We start from the raw sequence: 15910 nt of genomic DNA, 5'->3' as shown, positions 1-15910 counted from the left end.
TATTGTTTAGTTGCTGATTGGCCTAGACAGTCTTTGTAAGGTTGGATCAGGAGATGAGAAGAGCCTTCACATTAAGAAGCAGACTCATTCTAAGACATTGTGCCATATTGCTGACACAATACCTCTTGCTTCCAAACCAATTATTCCTGAAACACTCCCACTAATCGAATAAAGAAAAGCAAGCCTTAGGTGGTTTGCATCCCTGGGAACTTTCTAAATGAGCTGCCCTTAAAACGGTTGAGATATTACCCCTTCAATAACCCATGAAGATTCTATGTAGTAACTCGCCAAATATGTCACCCAAATGGCTCAAATATTGGCCGTCATGGAAACCTTGACTTGTTATTATTTCAAATATACACTTAATTAAGTCACCTGCATTCAAGCAGGGATATCAACCATAACATACTGGTAGCAAAAGCACCAATTGGGAGTCTGCCAGCATAGTAGAATAGGAAGGAGTCAGACCCACACTGTGTGACCCTGAGAATCTGCCCCTTCACCCTTTGAACCTGAGAGGGGAAACCCTAAGCTCGTCAATAAGATTACTATTACTGTTTTTTAATTATTAAAAAATACCAAGATAATTGCTGTAATGTTGAAACCTTGCCTCTAAAGACTCTTTGTTCAGGAATCTTCCTGGAAATATATAGGAATCCTTTGGGAATCGCTGGGTTGTCATACCCTCCCTCATGTTTTATGTGCAATAACACTCTGTGAGTTCAACTATTTATTTACCTCTTTATCTTTATCTAAGAGATTACACTATTGGTATCTCCCTTTGCACATTTTTCAGAGATTGCAAGACAAGATATTGAGACTTGCGCGAAATATTCAATACCTTTGTGAGTGTGATGAACACTTAATACAGTTTTATTCCCTTACATTCTACACTATTGTGGTTGTTTTTTTTCCCCCTTTTTGTTTTACATGAGCGCCCCCAAGTGGTTTTTGACTTCATTGGTTGATGCCAGAGGAGCTCGGTCCTGGCGACCAATAGAGACCTTTAACTCCTGGAACCTCCCCAGGCCAAGTTTCGGACGGGACAGGAAATTGACGAAATAATGCTGATTGTGACGCAGATTTTAGCATGCGTACCATGAACATTGCCAACCAGTTACATTGATTGATAAACAAAAATCATAAGCTAGAGGTGGTTTTAATAAATTTATTTAGTTTATTCAAAAAGCAGTTGCCCTTTTCTACTTTTCACATTTCATTACTGCCCTGTAATGAACCTGGGTCACACTGCTAAATAGTTGAAGTGGTGTACCCTTTAGGACTTTTTATCCGTGTTTACATGCATGTTTGTTTTTTTACATATATGCACGTGGTTCTAAGAGATTACTATAGGCCAGTGAATTCTGTTTACCCCCCCTAGGCCAAAAGGTGCCAGTTCTGTCCTGGACTTTGCCATCCGTCTACATAGTTTCAAACTGCCCTTCTTTGATATTGAATTCTATCCAAAAAGCAGAAGAAATTGAGTTTGTTCCATTCTAGGATGAAAGCCAAGAGCACAACACATTTCAGACAAGGAATCGCTTTGAAAATTAACTAAAGAAAGACAGCGCTCAAAGAAAGTGTAAATATAAAAATATATATATATATAATTTATTAATATAATATAAATAAAGGAAACAAACATATATTAGGAGTCCATACAGAGCAAAAAGAAAACATATATAAAAAAAAGGATCGTATGTATAAATAAGACCAAGGGATAAATAATTAAAATAAAAACGATCAATTCGGAAAAAAAAAAATATATATATATATATAATATAATATAATATAAAACTCACTGTAGGGCAAGTTATGGCACCAAAAAAAGCAGAGAATCTCTTTGGCTAATGCAGGTAGATGATTTCACACAACCGTATGCCACACGTATTTGTTTTAACAACTTAACATGAGTTTATAGAAACACCAGCTGCGTGTTTCTTTTATCTGTCACGTTATTAATGAGATAAATGTATACCAGGTTTCTGAGTGTTAACAATAAGAGGTAGATAAAACTCTTGGTTTAGGCTGTTTTCAGTTATTATTTTCAATTGATTGAGTCACCTGTTCTCAAACTATGCAATTAAGAACCATGTTTGTAGCCTTTGAGGCCTTTATGTTTACGCCTGCTGTTCTTATATCAATGACATCATTAAGGACTTAGATTACATTGCTGACTAAACATTTAAAGTAATGTTGGCTTCTCTGATGGAAGTCAACATTATTTTTTGTTCCCATTTGGAATTTTCAGAAAACATTAGTATGTACTGCGAAACGCGAGACTGACAGCTGATGTGGCTGCAGATGTATTTTGATGATGTCAGGACACATCTCAACCAATCATCTGAGACGAGATGCGTAACAATCAATGTTCTCTCACTGGATAGGTCTAACCCTCATTGCCTCGTAACATTGGAAGCTTACACGTTAAAATTCCCTCTTGGATAATAGTGAACTGCAGGCAGTGCTGGTTGCAACGAGAAAGCAGCTTGTAACTTCTAAAGTTACATTGGAGGCATTGAAAACATAATATATAATGGCCTTGTAAGCACTTACTTAAATGCGATCTTGCCGTCTGGACTACTTCTGGGCCTTTTTCCCAAGAAGCATGTCAATATGTCTTCAGCTACTGGTAGAAGGACCTACAACTACCAATTATCACCATTTGCAATTCCCCATCTATTTAGTTAGCTTATCTGAGTCAACCATCCTGTAGTAGTGAGTTAACAGATTTGTTGGTAACTGCCTTGGGTTGACCCAGTAAGATGAAAAAAAATAATCTCGTTCATTATGAAAACCCAATTCAGTCCTTCTTAAAGTAAAACCGCCCCAAGCTCTACTGTATCTTCATTAGGATCATCCGCAGTTTCATCTGTACATAACCAAGGCCTAACCCTAGTGGTGGAATCACACAATGACAAACCAAGGTATAATGGATATTGTATTATTGATTGTGGATATTAACCTAGAAAACTTTCCATTTTTAAATATCAATTAATAATAATAAAATAATAAATAGAATAATAAATAAGGCATCTACAAATTGATTAGAGTAAAAAAAATCAAAATACTCAATTAAAATATTGGAAATAACATCTTTTCCAGAGGGCATCAATGTTCTACGAGCTGATGAGGAATTTGGAACTTGGACTAAATAATGTGGATTCTTTATACATACTTTAATTGCTACTTAACTTGCATTTAACCCCTTAAGGACAATGGGCGGTCCCTAAAACCATTGAAAACAATGCATTTTGAGCCCATACATGTACGGGCTTTGTCATTAAGGGGTTAAAGGGATGTCACGATTTCCAAAAAAATACTAATGTTATTGCATGTTTTATGACCGGAATATTAGGATGTCAGGGAGTACTGTACACGTGATTCCATGTTTATAATGTATCTACAGAAAAGCCCTTGTGTGCCCATATTCATAGGACACATGACCCTGAACATAATAACCTGGTTGTCCCAAGAGCTATGTGCATATGGGTAAAAATGACCTTCCGTTATCAGAGCTCCGATGAGCACATCCCTTTTGTCTTATGTAGTTTGTCATTGTATGTGAAATTATTGTCAATATGTTGGCGATTTGTTAATAATATAGTAAAATAAAATCTTAGGTGCTGTTCTTTACCTACAAGTGGCCCCTCCACTGGTTGAAGATGGGCAGCATCTGCCATTTCCACCCTAAAGCAAAGGGGGGGGGGTGACGATTTCATCTGGATGACCATTGATTTTTTTTTTTTTTATTTAGATTGTTTTCATTATTATTATTAATTTACTTGGCAAGTTTATATTTCACCCCCACCCAGATGGTTTAGAGTCGAAAATAAAGCAAATAGCAATTCCATAGGTAGGGAAAAGGAACAAAAAAAGTTGTGAAACAGCAAAGCCTGAAAGGAATGGTAAAAGATGTGTTAAAGAAGTATTGCCAGCATGAGCCATTTCCAAATGTTAATTATGGGCCAGTACCCCTCCTTGTCAGCACATTAGCTCTCTGTCCGTTGTGCAGGATTTGGACACAGTTGTGGGAAAGAAACTTTCTGGATAGATCTCCTTGTTGGGGTTGACCATAGGGGTTGATGAAGGGCAGTGGTAGGTGGGGTAGTTGTAAGAAAAAAAAAAAGGAAAGATGGAAGATTTTGCCAAGGCTGAGAAAGCCTTCCACATACTCCTGGGGGTCCCGATTACATCATTACTCTCTGTCAAATTCTGTGTCTGTTTCACTCCCTCGTTCTCCAGTGCCAGATCACTCCAATTTCTGGTCTCCTCTGGGACAAAGTTACTACAAAGATACCGTAAGTCTTTTCACCTTGATCTTATGTGATTTTCAGTTGCACTTTGGATTTTCAGGGATTCACCCACCAGGAACTAGGAATGTTCCAAAAATATACTTTCATTATAAAATATAGTTTCAGTGTGAAGGTAGACTTAGTGATATCTTGATATATGTCGGTAGAAAAGGGTGTAGGCAAGCTACTGGGTACTACAATTTCCATGATACTCATGAGATAGCAATTTAGGAGATGTCTGATCCAGAAAAAGCCCAACTCAATGTGTATTGATGCCTAGAACTTATGGAATACCAGGCTTTGTTGAGTCCAACATAATCATTTTATCTAACACAAGGACATCTGGTTTATACTCTTCAAACCCCTGCTCCCTGATCAAATGGATCTAAAGTTCTAGCTTAATTGTGCCATTTACAGAGAAAAAAATCTCCATCACCCGAAAGGTCAGTCTGGAACTCAAATCTGAGGCACATTTTCTCTACACAAGCGAAACAATGCCCCAGTCATCCATTCAACATTGATGGGCCTTGCCATTGGGTGCAGTTGGTATCCCTCTAGGCATAAGGGAGCATGGATGCCCACAACTAGACTCACCTTTACACATGAGGTGACACTCGAGAGATCCCCCCAAAAAAGTATGAGACCAACTCAAGTGAGAAGGGACAGCAACTCAGTACCCTGCCCTACACTGTGTCCCTTCTCGGGAGTATCCCAAATTTTAGCTCACTTGTGCTATTAGGAAAAATCTCCATTGGCATATCAAGGCAAGGGGAATTTATTTGACATAAAGGACCCACTCATCAAATCAGCCTTCATGGGCCTTATCAGTGCAATGCAGTTGGCATCCCTCTCGGCACAAATGTGCAAGGTGGTCCCAGTCTGGACACAATGTTACACAGCGAGTTGTTTTTATGTATTTAAACTTTTAGAGGAAATAAAATGAAGTTTTTGGAGAAAACGGATTCTTGTAAGGTTAGATACTGGCTTCTGCCATAAAAAACCAGGGACGAGACAACAGACAGAAGTTAGCATTGAGGAAACAATTCTGCAAATAATATAAGGAGGGTCTGCTAAATAAAGCCACTTTAAGAAAACTGAAAATGTGGTTCTATGAGAGTCTTTATATTGCAAAAAATTCTATATGTGAAATAAAGCCTTTTGGAAAGGTTCCCAGTCTGGAATTTAAAAATCCAACAATTGAGTTCTGTCTACAGCATTATTCAGCTCAGCTCCAGTTTAAATGAGTAAATATGTGAACTGATCTTAGTTTTTCTAATATTTTTGTACAATATAGACAAATTCGGTGTGTTTCTGATAAGCAAAAAAATAAGAAATCACATATACTCTGTCCTTGTATGCGTGTCTTATGCATGCCTGTTTGGCATATATTTTGCATAGATTTACAGAAAGATGTTTGAATGTGCTTTGGCACATTTATTTATGCTGTTTTGATTATTTACTTTGACCGCAATTTAATCTGCTTCCAAGTGTTAGAAAAATAAATGTAATATAGGGTATCACAGATTGTAAAGGTTATATACATAAAAAATGCACCACAACATTATTTTTTATATATATATATTTTTTTAATTAAAACTCGTTACTGTCCCTATAAATTCCGGTTCATTTCTCAAAGAACTAGGCTATTGTAACCTATTAATTGCCAGATGAATTGCCAATGGTCACAAAGGGGTCAATTTCAACAATGCGCTGACCATAGACATTTGGTACTAGCGGAGGCGAGTCCTGAAGCAAATTCCCTGAGAAAGGAGATTATAAGATTTCAGAAATACATGGCATGGTTTGAATAGCTCTATAGAAACTACACTGGACTCTCGTACTATTTAATCTTAACTCATTGTACCCAGCAGCGTTTAAGCTCGAATGTTAATTAAAGATATAAAAACTCTTTTTGTCCTACGCAAATAACCGGACAGATTAATGTTCAGTAATAATGTTCACGACTCATAAAGGTGTTGGATGGAACGTTAATGTACACTGGATGTGTATTGAGTGTCACATTGGCAAATCATGGGTTAAACGAATATGAGAGCACTGGGGTCGAAAAGGAAGTAGAAAGGCTTTAAGAATTTATTCAAGAATAGAACAGATCAGTCCATACATTTGCTCAGTTTGATTTTCTGAGCATCGCAGGTGGATTTAAGGTAAGATTTTATTTTTTCGAACGTTTTCTGAAAAGTTTAGGATATTTGTGTTAAAAAAGTGGCAATTAGGTTATTGATAAAATTAAACAGGTACTTGTGTTTTTTTTCATCCTAGATAACTATGTACAAATGTAAATACTTCTTTAATCGAATCAATGCCTTCTCGATTGGAGAAGTAATTCTTAATGCCCATGAGGACATGGAGAGCCCCAATCTCTTGGCAAACATTTTAAAATTTGACGAGTAGAACCAAAGAGGGAGTGAGGAGCGAGTCAAGCAAGGAAGGAAACAGTCATCGTACTTACTTCATGATATTTTGGGTGGCATAGAGAATCAAGAGATCCACTAAAGAATTATCAAAATATAATTAATTCCTCTAGTTTGAAACAAGTTGAAACCTACAATATAAGTAAAAAACCTAAAAAAAAATCCTATTTCTTGTAGTAGTTCTTTATTACTAAATTATACTATTATGTCAAAGACTATTTTAAATAAAATGAACTGTAGTTAATTAGATGATGTTGAGCACAGAGAAACCTTAATTAAAACTCTTCTTCTCAAGAGGTTGTACAGAGGTCTAATCAGTCAGGTAATCGAGGCTTTCTGATAACGGGTAGCACTCAGTATTTTGTTTCAAGCTCTCTACACAATGGAAATGTCACGGCTATAGATAGCCTAAGATATACAATTAATTTGTCTTGTACCTAAAGCGACCCATTATCCAGCCTTCTGGAGTATATTTACATTAACAGAACTCATAATCAATGTATTTGGTAGTAAAGAGGCTCTTGTGTAGATATTATTTCAACACCCATAATGCTTACCAATAAGACTGATCAGGTATGATCCCCAAATCGTGTTTATTAAATTTGTGACTTATTTAGGAAAGGTTCCCAACCCAATCTGCACACCATTGTTTTATGTTGTATGGTTATTCCCACCAGAACTCAGTGGGGTAACTCCTAAATCCTCACTGCATCTTGTCCTTTATCCTAAATGCTGAGTGTTTTAAGGAATGGCTTGTAAATCAAAATTGATTTAAAATGTTATCATACATTGAATGGATCCAATATATAAATTCATCACCAAATCATGGGCCATCAAACAACTAATTTTTATTTCTTACTACCGTGTCTTCCCCAATGACCAACACACCTTGATTCTTCCTTTCAGATGCCACCTTACAATGCACTTCATACATTCTACCTGAGCATCACCCGGACAAAGAAAGTCTCTTCCGAGGGAACTGGCGGCTCTGGTCTCTGTCGATGTTTGACCTCATTGGACCTGGTGGCTTTGGGTGTTGGAAGTACTCTTGGGGCTGGAGTTTATGTTCTTGCAGGAGAGGTTGCAAAAGTCGACTCTGGTCCCAGCATTATCCTTTCTTTCCTTATTGCAGCTTTGGCCTCTGTTTTGGCCGGACTGTGCTATGCCGAGTTTGGTGCTCGAGTACCTCTCACAGGATCTGCTTATCTGTATAGCTATGTGACTGTTGGGGAGCTCTGGGCCTTTATCACAGGATGGAACCTGATACTATCCTACGTTATAGGCAAGACACCAAGTACACTGTCTCTGTAAATACCCCACATGTTTTCTTAGTTTCTGTAGAGGTTGCTAAAAATACAAAATGGTGGGAATCTTGCAAAAAACAGAAACTATACAAACTACAGCTATATGTATTACATTAGATAGTCAGCAATACTATCTCTTCATAGGTACCTCCAGTGTTGCTCGAGCGTGGAGTGCTACCTTTGATGAACTGGTGGGGAAAAAAATAGGCGATTTCTTCAGCAGCACAATGTCCATGGATCTGCCTGGCCTAGCGGAGTATCCAGACATTTTTGCCGTGTGTCTCATACTTCTCCTAGCAGGTAAATTTGTGACAACACTTCACTCCTTCACCGTCTTACTTCTTTCATAATTTGTTTTTCTTTACTGCTATTTCAACCCTCAGATTTATTTGTTCAAAAAACATATTTACCAATGATCAATTATCTTGCCTTCTTTAAAATCAGTAAACAACATTACATCTATTTATTTAGTCCCTTTTTTTAAGTATTATTTTTTAAAAAGTGACAGGTTTGCCTGAATAAACATGCCCATTCATCACAATTTAATGTTAGATGGAGGACAACCATTTGGCCTGCTGTAAAACCTCAACATTATTTGGTCTTTGTTTTTATGTCCAGACTATATCTTCCAGAAGGCTAATTATCATCTTACCGAACTAATATTTCTTTTTCTTTATTAGGTGATTAATATAACTTTATTAGAATTGCGCTTCTGTTTTGTCAGCAAAGTATTTGCCTTTAACAGATTAAAATGCAATAATCTTCTACTAGGCCTCCTCTCCTTTGGTGTGAAAGAGTCAACGATGGTGAATAAAGTCTTTACAGCGATTAACATGCTGGTCCTGGTGTTTGTTATCATCGGCGGGTGTATTAAAGGGGACCTGAAGAACTGGGACATCAGTGAAGAGGAATTAACAGAAACGATTCGGCAAATGAGGTAAAATCCTGGGACAGTGACAGATAATTAGAATAACTGGGAATTCCAGGCGTCTGACCCGTCAGCGTCAGTGTTTGGCGATACTCACACCCAGCCCGCAGCCCCTAGCCCTGCCCATATGTGCCCCACCCCTTCTCAAAGCCACTCCCCAGAAGACGAAGACCTTTGGGCAGTCTACCTTGAGACCAGTACAAGTAAGAAAAGTTGGGTCATACTTATATAGGCCTGGAGCAATCTGTGTGCAAAATGCTCCATTTGTAGAAAATAATGGATGTTAGATGTTTTTTTTAACTTAATATCTAAATGTCTTCATGGCCACACAGTTAAGACACAGGAAAAGACATCAGCAATGGTCTTAGCGAAGCAATTGTGGCTGCCCACCAATCTGGGAATGGTTATAAGGCCATTTCCAAACACCATAAGACCATGATTCCACAGTGAGAAAACGTATTCAAAAGTAGAAAACATTCAAGACAGTTGCCAATCTTCCCAGGAGTGGATGTCCCAGGAAATTCACCCCAAGGTCAGTCCGTGCAATGCTCGGAGAAATTGCAAAAAACCTAAGAGATACAGCTCAGACTCTACAGGCTACAATTAGCATTTTAAATCTTGACAGTACAATTAGAAAAAGTAGGGTTTGTTTGAAAGGATTGTCAGGAGAAAGCCTCTTCTCTCTAAAATGAACATGGCAGCACGGCTAAGGTTTGCAAAGTTGCATCAGAACAAACCACAAGGCTTCTGGAACAATGTCCTTCGATAGACAAGACCAAAGTGGAGATGCTTGGCCATAATGCACAACTCCATGTTTGGCAAAACCAAACACATCATGCCAACTTTCAAGCACGGTGGTGAAGGGGTGATGATCTGGGCTTCTTTTTCAGCCACAGCACTTGGGAACCTTGCAGTCAATGAGTTGACCATGAACTGGCCGACAGCTAAAGCTTGGCCGAAATTTGATCACGCAACAGGACAACGATCCAAAGTGCACCAGCAAATCTACAACAGAATGGCCGAAAAATAAAAGAATCAAGACGTTGCAATGGCCCAGTCAGACCTCAACCCAGTTGAAATGCTGTGGCTTGGCATGGAAATGAATGTTTTTAGAATACTTTACTGCTTGACTTTTCAGCTCATTAAGGGTGGATTTTTTATTACACAATGATTACAGTCTTGAATTAAGCAGTAACCTTACAAATGTGACAGCATTCAGATGTAAAAGCAACAATGTAGATTAACATCGTTAATTCAGTAAGCAAATTTAACCCTTGTTTGTACATGGTTTGTTTATCTCCCCAAAATGAGGTTTTTGAATTTCCATTCATTAACAAACTTGATAATATTATTCTTCATATGAACAGTAACCACTCTTCAGGCATCAACATAACGGTCAACTTTGGCTCTGGGGGATTCATGCCTTTTGGTATCAGTGGAACATTGTCTGGAGCAGCTACGTGTTTTTATGCCTTTGTTGGCTTTGACTGCATTGCCACTACAGGTAGGGAAAAATACACCCAATTATCAAAATAATGGTTTCATTGTATCTAGTAGAACAATGTGTTAATCCACAGTTCCCCCTTCACAGGATGGAGAGAGACTTTAGCAAGAATGCCACTATGATGTATTTGAACATTTAAATTGTAAGAATATTTTATATATTCCTGTATAGAATGTGGCGTTCAACAAAAACCTCCATCACTATTATTACCTTATTAAATCTGGCATTTTATTCTCCCAGCTTCTTCAAAATTTTGCATTGTTTTTTTTTTTTTTAAATATAAATAAACCATTTATATATATATATAAAATAAACAATGCAAAATTTTGAAGAAGCCTTTTCTGTTTCAATGGCAACAGCTTATCACTGCCCGCTTATATGTCACATGACAATTAAGTGTTCCCAGCTAAAAAAAACACCAACTCTATATACTGTAAATCAGGCACAATTTAGGGGTTTAAGCACTGGGAATTACGTTTCTAATGTTGCATTTAGCACAAATATTGTAGTATTGTATATAATAATTATATATATAAGCTTTAGGTGTGGTAGGAACAGGACCTTTAAAGTATGTTCTCGTGTTATAGTTTTTGTATTGAATTCATTAAAACCTATTGTGTATTAAATCTCTGCTCCAGTTTAATATTAAAATGTTATCCCATTGGAACTCAATTTACAGGCGAAGAGGTGAAGAATCCACAGAAATCTATTCCTCTTGGCATAGTCATCTCCTTGTCCATTTGTTTCCTTGCATATTTCGGAGTCTCTGCCGCATTGACCCTCATGATGCCATATCACCTCCTTGATTCTCGGAGCCCACTGCCCGCTGCCTTTGAATATGTTGGCTGGAGCATTGCTAAGTATGTTGTCGCTGTAGGCTCATTATGTGCATTGACCACAAGGTAAGGAATGTATGGAATACATTTTTTTCAGAATGAACAAATAGCTATTATTACAGTTGAATGAATTTGTGCATATTTTAGGAGCCACATAATCAATTTCAGGAGCCAGCTTATTAAAGACACCATAAAAAGATGATTAACAGGCCCTCAGTAGTCCCTTAAAAGACATGGATGTGTGGCAATTTTAAATGACGTGAAATGGGTAAAATAGTAGTACCATGGTACCATGCCAGGGCTACCCGTCTGGATCTGTATTTTTTAAAGTCGAAAAATGCATATTAAAGTGCACATCAAAAGTTAATGAGTTCTTTAGTACGACCCATTCTACTGCTAATGTTTGTCTCTGGGATGCCTATGTGCATACCTGGGAACTTCTGGGCTCCAGCTACCAGGAGCCTTCCCTTGTGAGACATGGCCAGGACTGCCCACTAACGTCGGTGGGCGTTCCCCCCGGACGTCGGTGGGTGGTCCCGCTGATGTCGGTGGGCGGTCCCGCTGACGTCGGGGAAGTTCCCACTGACAGCAGCGGGAAACACTCCTATTTAAATGGAAAATGGGCAGCAAGCAGGGCGTGTCAAGACCCCACGACCCGGAGAAGCAGTGCTCACCCGGCAATCTCTGGGTCAAACCTGGAGAGTTCCCAGGTATGCCTATGAGCTTGATTTTATACACTTGTTAGAAATGTATTAGGATGGTCAACATACTTTTGGTCATATAACGTATGTTCAAGTGCTATTTAATTTATTCATCACTTTCCTAAGTCTGTCCGTGGGAGGCACTACTAGCCACCAGCCTACAGGCCCTTCACCTGGCCTCATGGCCAGTGCAGGTCTATGATGTATTGTCATAAAAACCGCTAACATCAAAACTGCTCCCATATCCTGTATCTTCATCACTTCTTCCTAGTTTTTTAAGTAAATATTTTAAATAACAGTCAATATCTTTGGGAAAGGCCTAAATTATTACTTGAGTGTTCGATTTATTTTTCAGTAGTCATCACAACTTAAAAGAAGGTTCAAACAAACACTTACGCAGAGTTCATTCAGAGTTTACTCTGCTATATTGTATATATAGAGACATGTAATTTATATTCACTGGCAGTTCATGTAATCATAACCCCATTCTACAGCGCTATAGAATATGATGTATACATAACACAATAACCATAATAATAAAGAGTAAGATAATGTGATCAGTGTCATATACAGTATTATTATTATTATTTATTGTTTTATATAGTATATCACCGACCACAGTACTTTTCCAGATGGAAAACGCCAACTAATAAATTATGGTAGTTACTTGGGTCACACAAAAAAAGATAATATCCAGTATCTCTTGGTACTATTCACCATGAAGGAGGCAAAGAAAGGGTTAGGATTACAAGCTCATGATGTTGTAATCATAACTATCTGTATGTATATATTTTCATTAAAATATCCCTATATTTACTTTTAACAATCTTATCATTGGCTTGACATATGTGACATATGTTGGTCTCATCTGCTTGACTTTTTTTGGTAATTTTCAGACAGTTCTATTGCATTTTTGAATTTTGTTTCTTCTGTAGTCTCCTGGGATCCATGTTCCCCATGCCACGGATTCTCTTTGCAATGGCCAGGGATGGGCTGCTTTTCAAGCCATTGTCCAGGGTGAGCAGCCGACAGAGCCCAGTGGTAGCCACCATGGCTTCAGGGACTGTGGCCGGTGAGTGTCCTCCATTTTTTCTTTCTACATTTTGCATGTACTATTTATCTTTAAATTTCAACGCATATCCGCTTCTAAAACATGAATATTTTAGCACTAGTATCTATATGAGAATGTATGGTATAAAAAAACATCTTACAGGGGTGTTGTTACATGTTTGCCCATCATAGCATATAATATTGCTTAAGACTCATCTGAAATGAAGACAGCAACACAAACACACCTTTACCTTTACTTAGCAGGATGATAATCATATCCTAGCGCATGAAACCAATCTCTTAACCCTTGTAAGTTTTTATCCACAGCCCTCATGGCATTTCTCTTCGACTTAAAAGCTCTGGTAGATATGATGTCTATTGGGACTCTTCTTGCCTACACATTGGTTTCGTCCTGCGTCCTTCTGTTAAGGTAAATAGTCTGAAATGACCAGTAAACTTCTGTTGCGGTAGGATAAGGGCATTAATAAAAGCGAAACTGGAGATTTTTTATATTAAAGTTGACAGAACCATGGCAGGGGATGCCAAGACTGAAAGCAGACTCTGGAATAGGAGCTTTTAATGTCCTTCGCATATGTACTAGTGTCTTGTGGTTAAACACAGTAAGCCCCTTCTCTTAAATTATTTTTTTATTATTCCATAGCAGAATAGGGAGAGTGAAAATTAACAATAAAATAAAAACTGACAATATACAAAATGGACAACATTAACACGTGTTAAGACATACTGCAACGGAAGGAGAAGAGGACCTTGGTCTTGCAAGCTTTCCATTTATTAGATAAAAAGAGGAAGCTTTATGCCCTAGTTAGATCAGTTATAGGATGTGTAACATGATCTGTTTGTTACCAAGTATTCATATGTAGCTGTGTGATTTATATAGGTACCAGCCACAAAGTGATCTCATCAAAGAGAATAAAGATGACCAACAGGACCAGAAGAAGAGCACAATAATTCCGACCTCAAAAATGCCTTCAACGCGTTCTTCAAATCTGGTGACGCGCTGTGTGCTTTCTATAAGTTGGTGTTTTCTACCATTTTATTGTTTAGAGATGTCAACCTGACTGCATTTTCCATCCACACCATTTTTCACAAAATATATCTATATAAAAGCTCACAATGAACACAAATGTAATGTGTCAGATCAAAGCGGCACTGACCGATTTAGGGAGGCAGGCAACATACCACATCGAGATCAAAATCTCTTAATTTGAGAAGATATTGGAAAAAATGGAAAATGGCAGGACAGCCTTACGTTTTCAATGTAGCAGGAAAAGGAAGCAAAACAGTTATAGCTGATTATCGGCAGGTTAAGAACGATCAGGCAAACATATGAAAAATGTGGTCAGTCATTAGGAAGAACTTTATACAGCTACTTTCAAATGGTCCATGCATTTTTGAAACATTAAAGTTATATAGCTGAACGTAGATCGTTTTGTTTCCTTGCAGCTCTGTTAACCTGTGTAGCAAGTGTGGTGTCAACAGCAGGATCAGAATGCATTCTGTCGGGGAGAGCTTGGTGCACCACTCTGCTTGCCTTGGCGCTCCTTGGGATAATAGGGGCCACATTTATGATTTGGAGACAGCCACAAAACCAGAGCAGAGCTACCTTCATGGTGAGTCCCATACATTAACATTCATCTAGCAGAGGTTACGGAGTTTATTTTACACTATAAGCCCAGAACATTTTAGAATCTTTTATGGTGTCTGAAATATTAAATAGCTTATACGCAGACCTTGAAAAGACACCTGAGGCTAGATTCTGTTACCATACTTGTATAAAAACATAGCATCGGTGTTTGTCTCAGTTTTGCTATTTCTGTCTATTACCAGGGATAATAAAAAAAAATTTAAAAAAAAGTCAGTTGACCTAAAACCTGGACCCTAGAGAGCCATGTAAAGAGTAATTCTGGTCTGAAGTAGCATCAGCAGGAACCTCTTGCTTGCTATAGCAATAACACCACTTTCATTGCGTGTTATCACACCCTTTTACTCAGTTTGGTGAGACCCAGTAAAATGTATTTTTTTTTTTTTAATTTCTTTTTTATTTAAACACCTTTTCTTTGGCACAGGTCCCGTTTCTACCACTTTTGCCTATACTTAGCATTCTGGTTAATATATATTTGATGATCCAGCTAAGCACAGACACTTGGCTTCGTTACATGGTCTGGATGGCAGTCGGTAAGGACTCATTTAATACCGTTTGATGAAATGGTCTTTGACAGCCAACAATAACCTAGATTTCAATGTGCGCACTTATCCTTTAACATCCATCACAATTGTGATGGACCAGTAAGCAAACCAACCATTAGTAAGCTTGGACATCCATAGAGTACAATAATGAAATTATATAAACTGGCGTTTTAAAGAATTTTAAATAAAAAAGGCTGTACCAGCTAACCGCTTGTTGATCCCTTCTTCTAGGTTTTGTGATCTATTTTGGCTATGGCATCCACCATAGTGCAGAAAGGCAGCACGCTATAGGCGTCACCGAGCAGAGGATGGAGGATAATACAACAGACATGGGGTCCAAGGCACAGTTCTTTGAAGTACAACTCAATCAATAAATGCTACTAGTAAAAGCTGGGAGTCTTTATTTCAAACACAACCATTCATGAACAGACTGACAATCTCCATTTAGCAGATCACAGACGACAAATGGCCAACTGCTATATGCTGCAAGAATCTTGTTTTTATTTAATGCTCCCCTCAAAACAAGGTAGCACTTAATGAAATTGGCACTAAAGTGTGTGCTCTGAAATAAGAGGGTCCCACACCACAAACATTAGTTAGGGTTTTAATTCAGACATGTAGTATTTATAAAGGCTGTGGGGCAAACTGTTCT

General features: G+C 38.0%; 1 protein-coding gene across 1 annotated transcript; it reads left to right on the top strand.

Annotated features, from left to right (window-relative positions):
• The first annotated feature begins 7633 nt into the window (after positions 1-7633).
• On the top strand, positions 7634-15647 carry LOC128491212 (cationic amino acid transporter 2-like). Its single transcript, XM_053463487.1, has 11 exons — positions 7634-8009; positions 8176-8331; positions 8803-8968; positions 10327-10463; positions 11143-11365; positions 12936-13072; positions 13378-13480; positions 13949-14085; positions 14515-14681; positions 15138-15246; positions 15490-15647. The coding sequence occupies exons 1-11, from the start codon at positions 7634-7636 to the stop codon at positions 15630-15632; spliced, it is 1854 nt and encodes a 617-aa protein (XP_053319462.1). The 3' UTR covers positions 15633-15647.
• Positions 15648-15910: the final 263 nt, after the last annotated feature.

Source organism: Spea bombifrons, chromosome 4 (assembly GCF_027358695.1).
Source record: "Spea bombifrons isolate aSpeBom1 chromosome 4, aSpeBom1.2.pri, whole genome shotgun sequence".
In the NCBI taxonomy this organism is placed as follows: domain Eukaryota; kingdom Metazoa; phylum Chordata; class Amphibia; order Anura; family Pelobatidae; genus Spea; species Spea bombifrons.
Note: the sequence above shows the minus strand (reverse complement) of the source record. Positions and strands in the feature narration are given on the sequence as shown.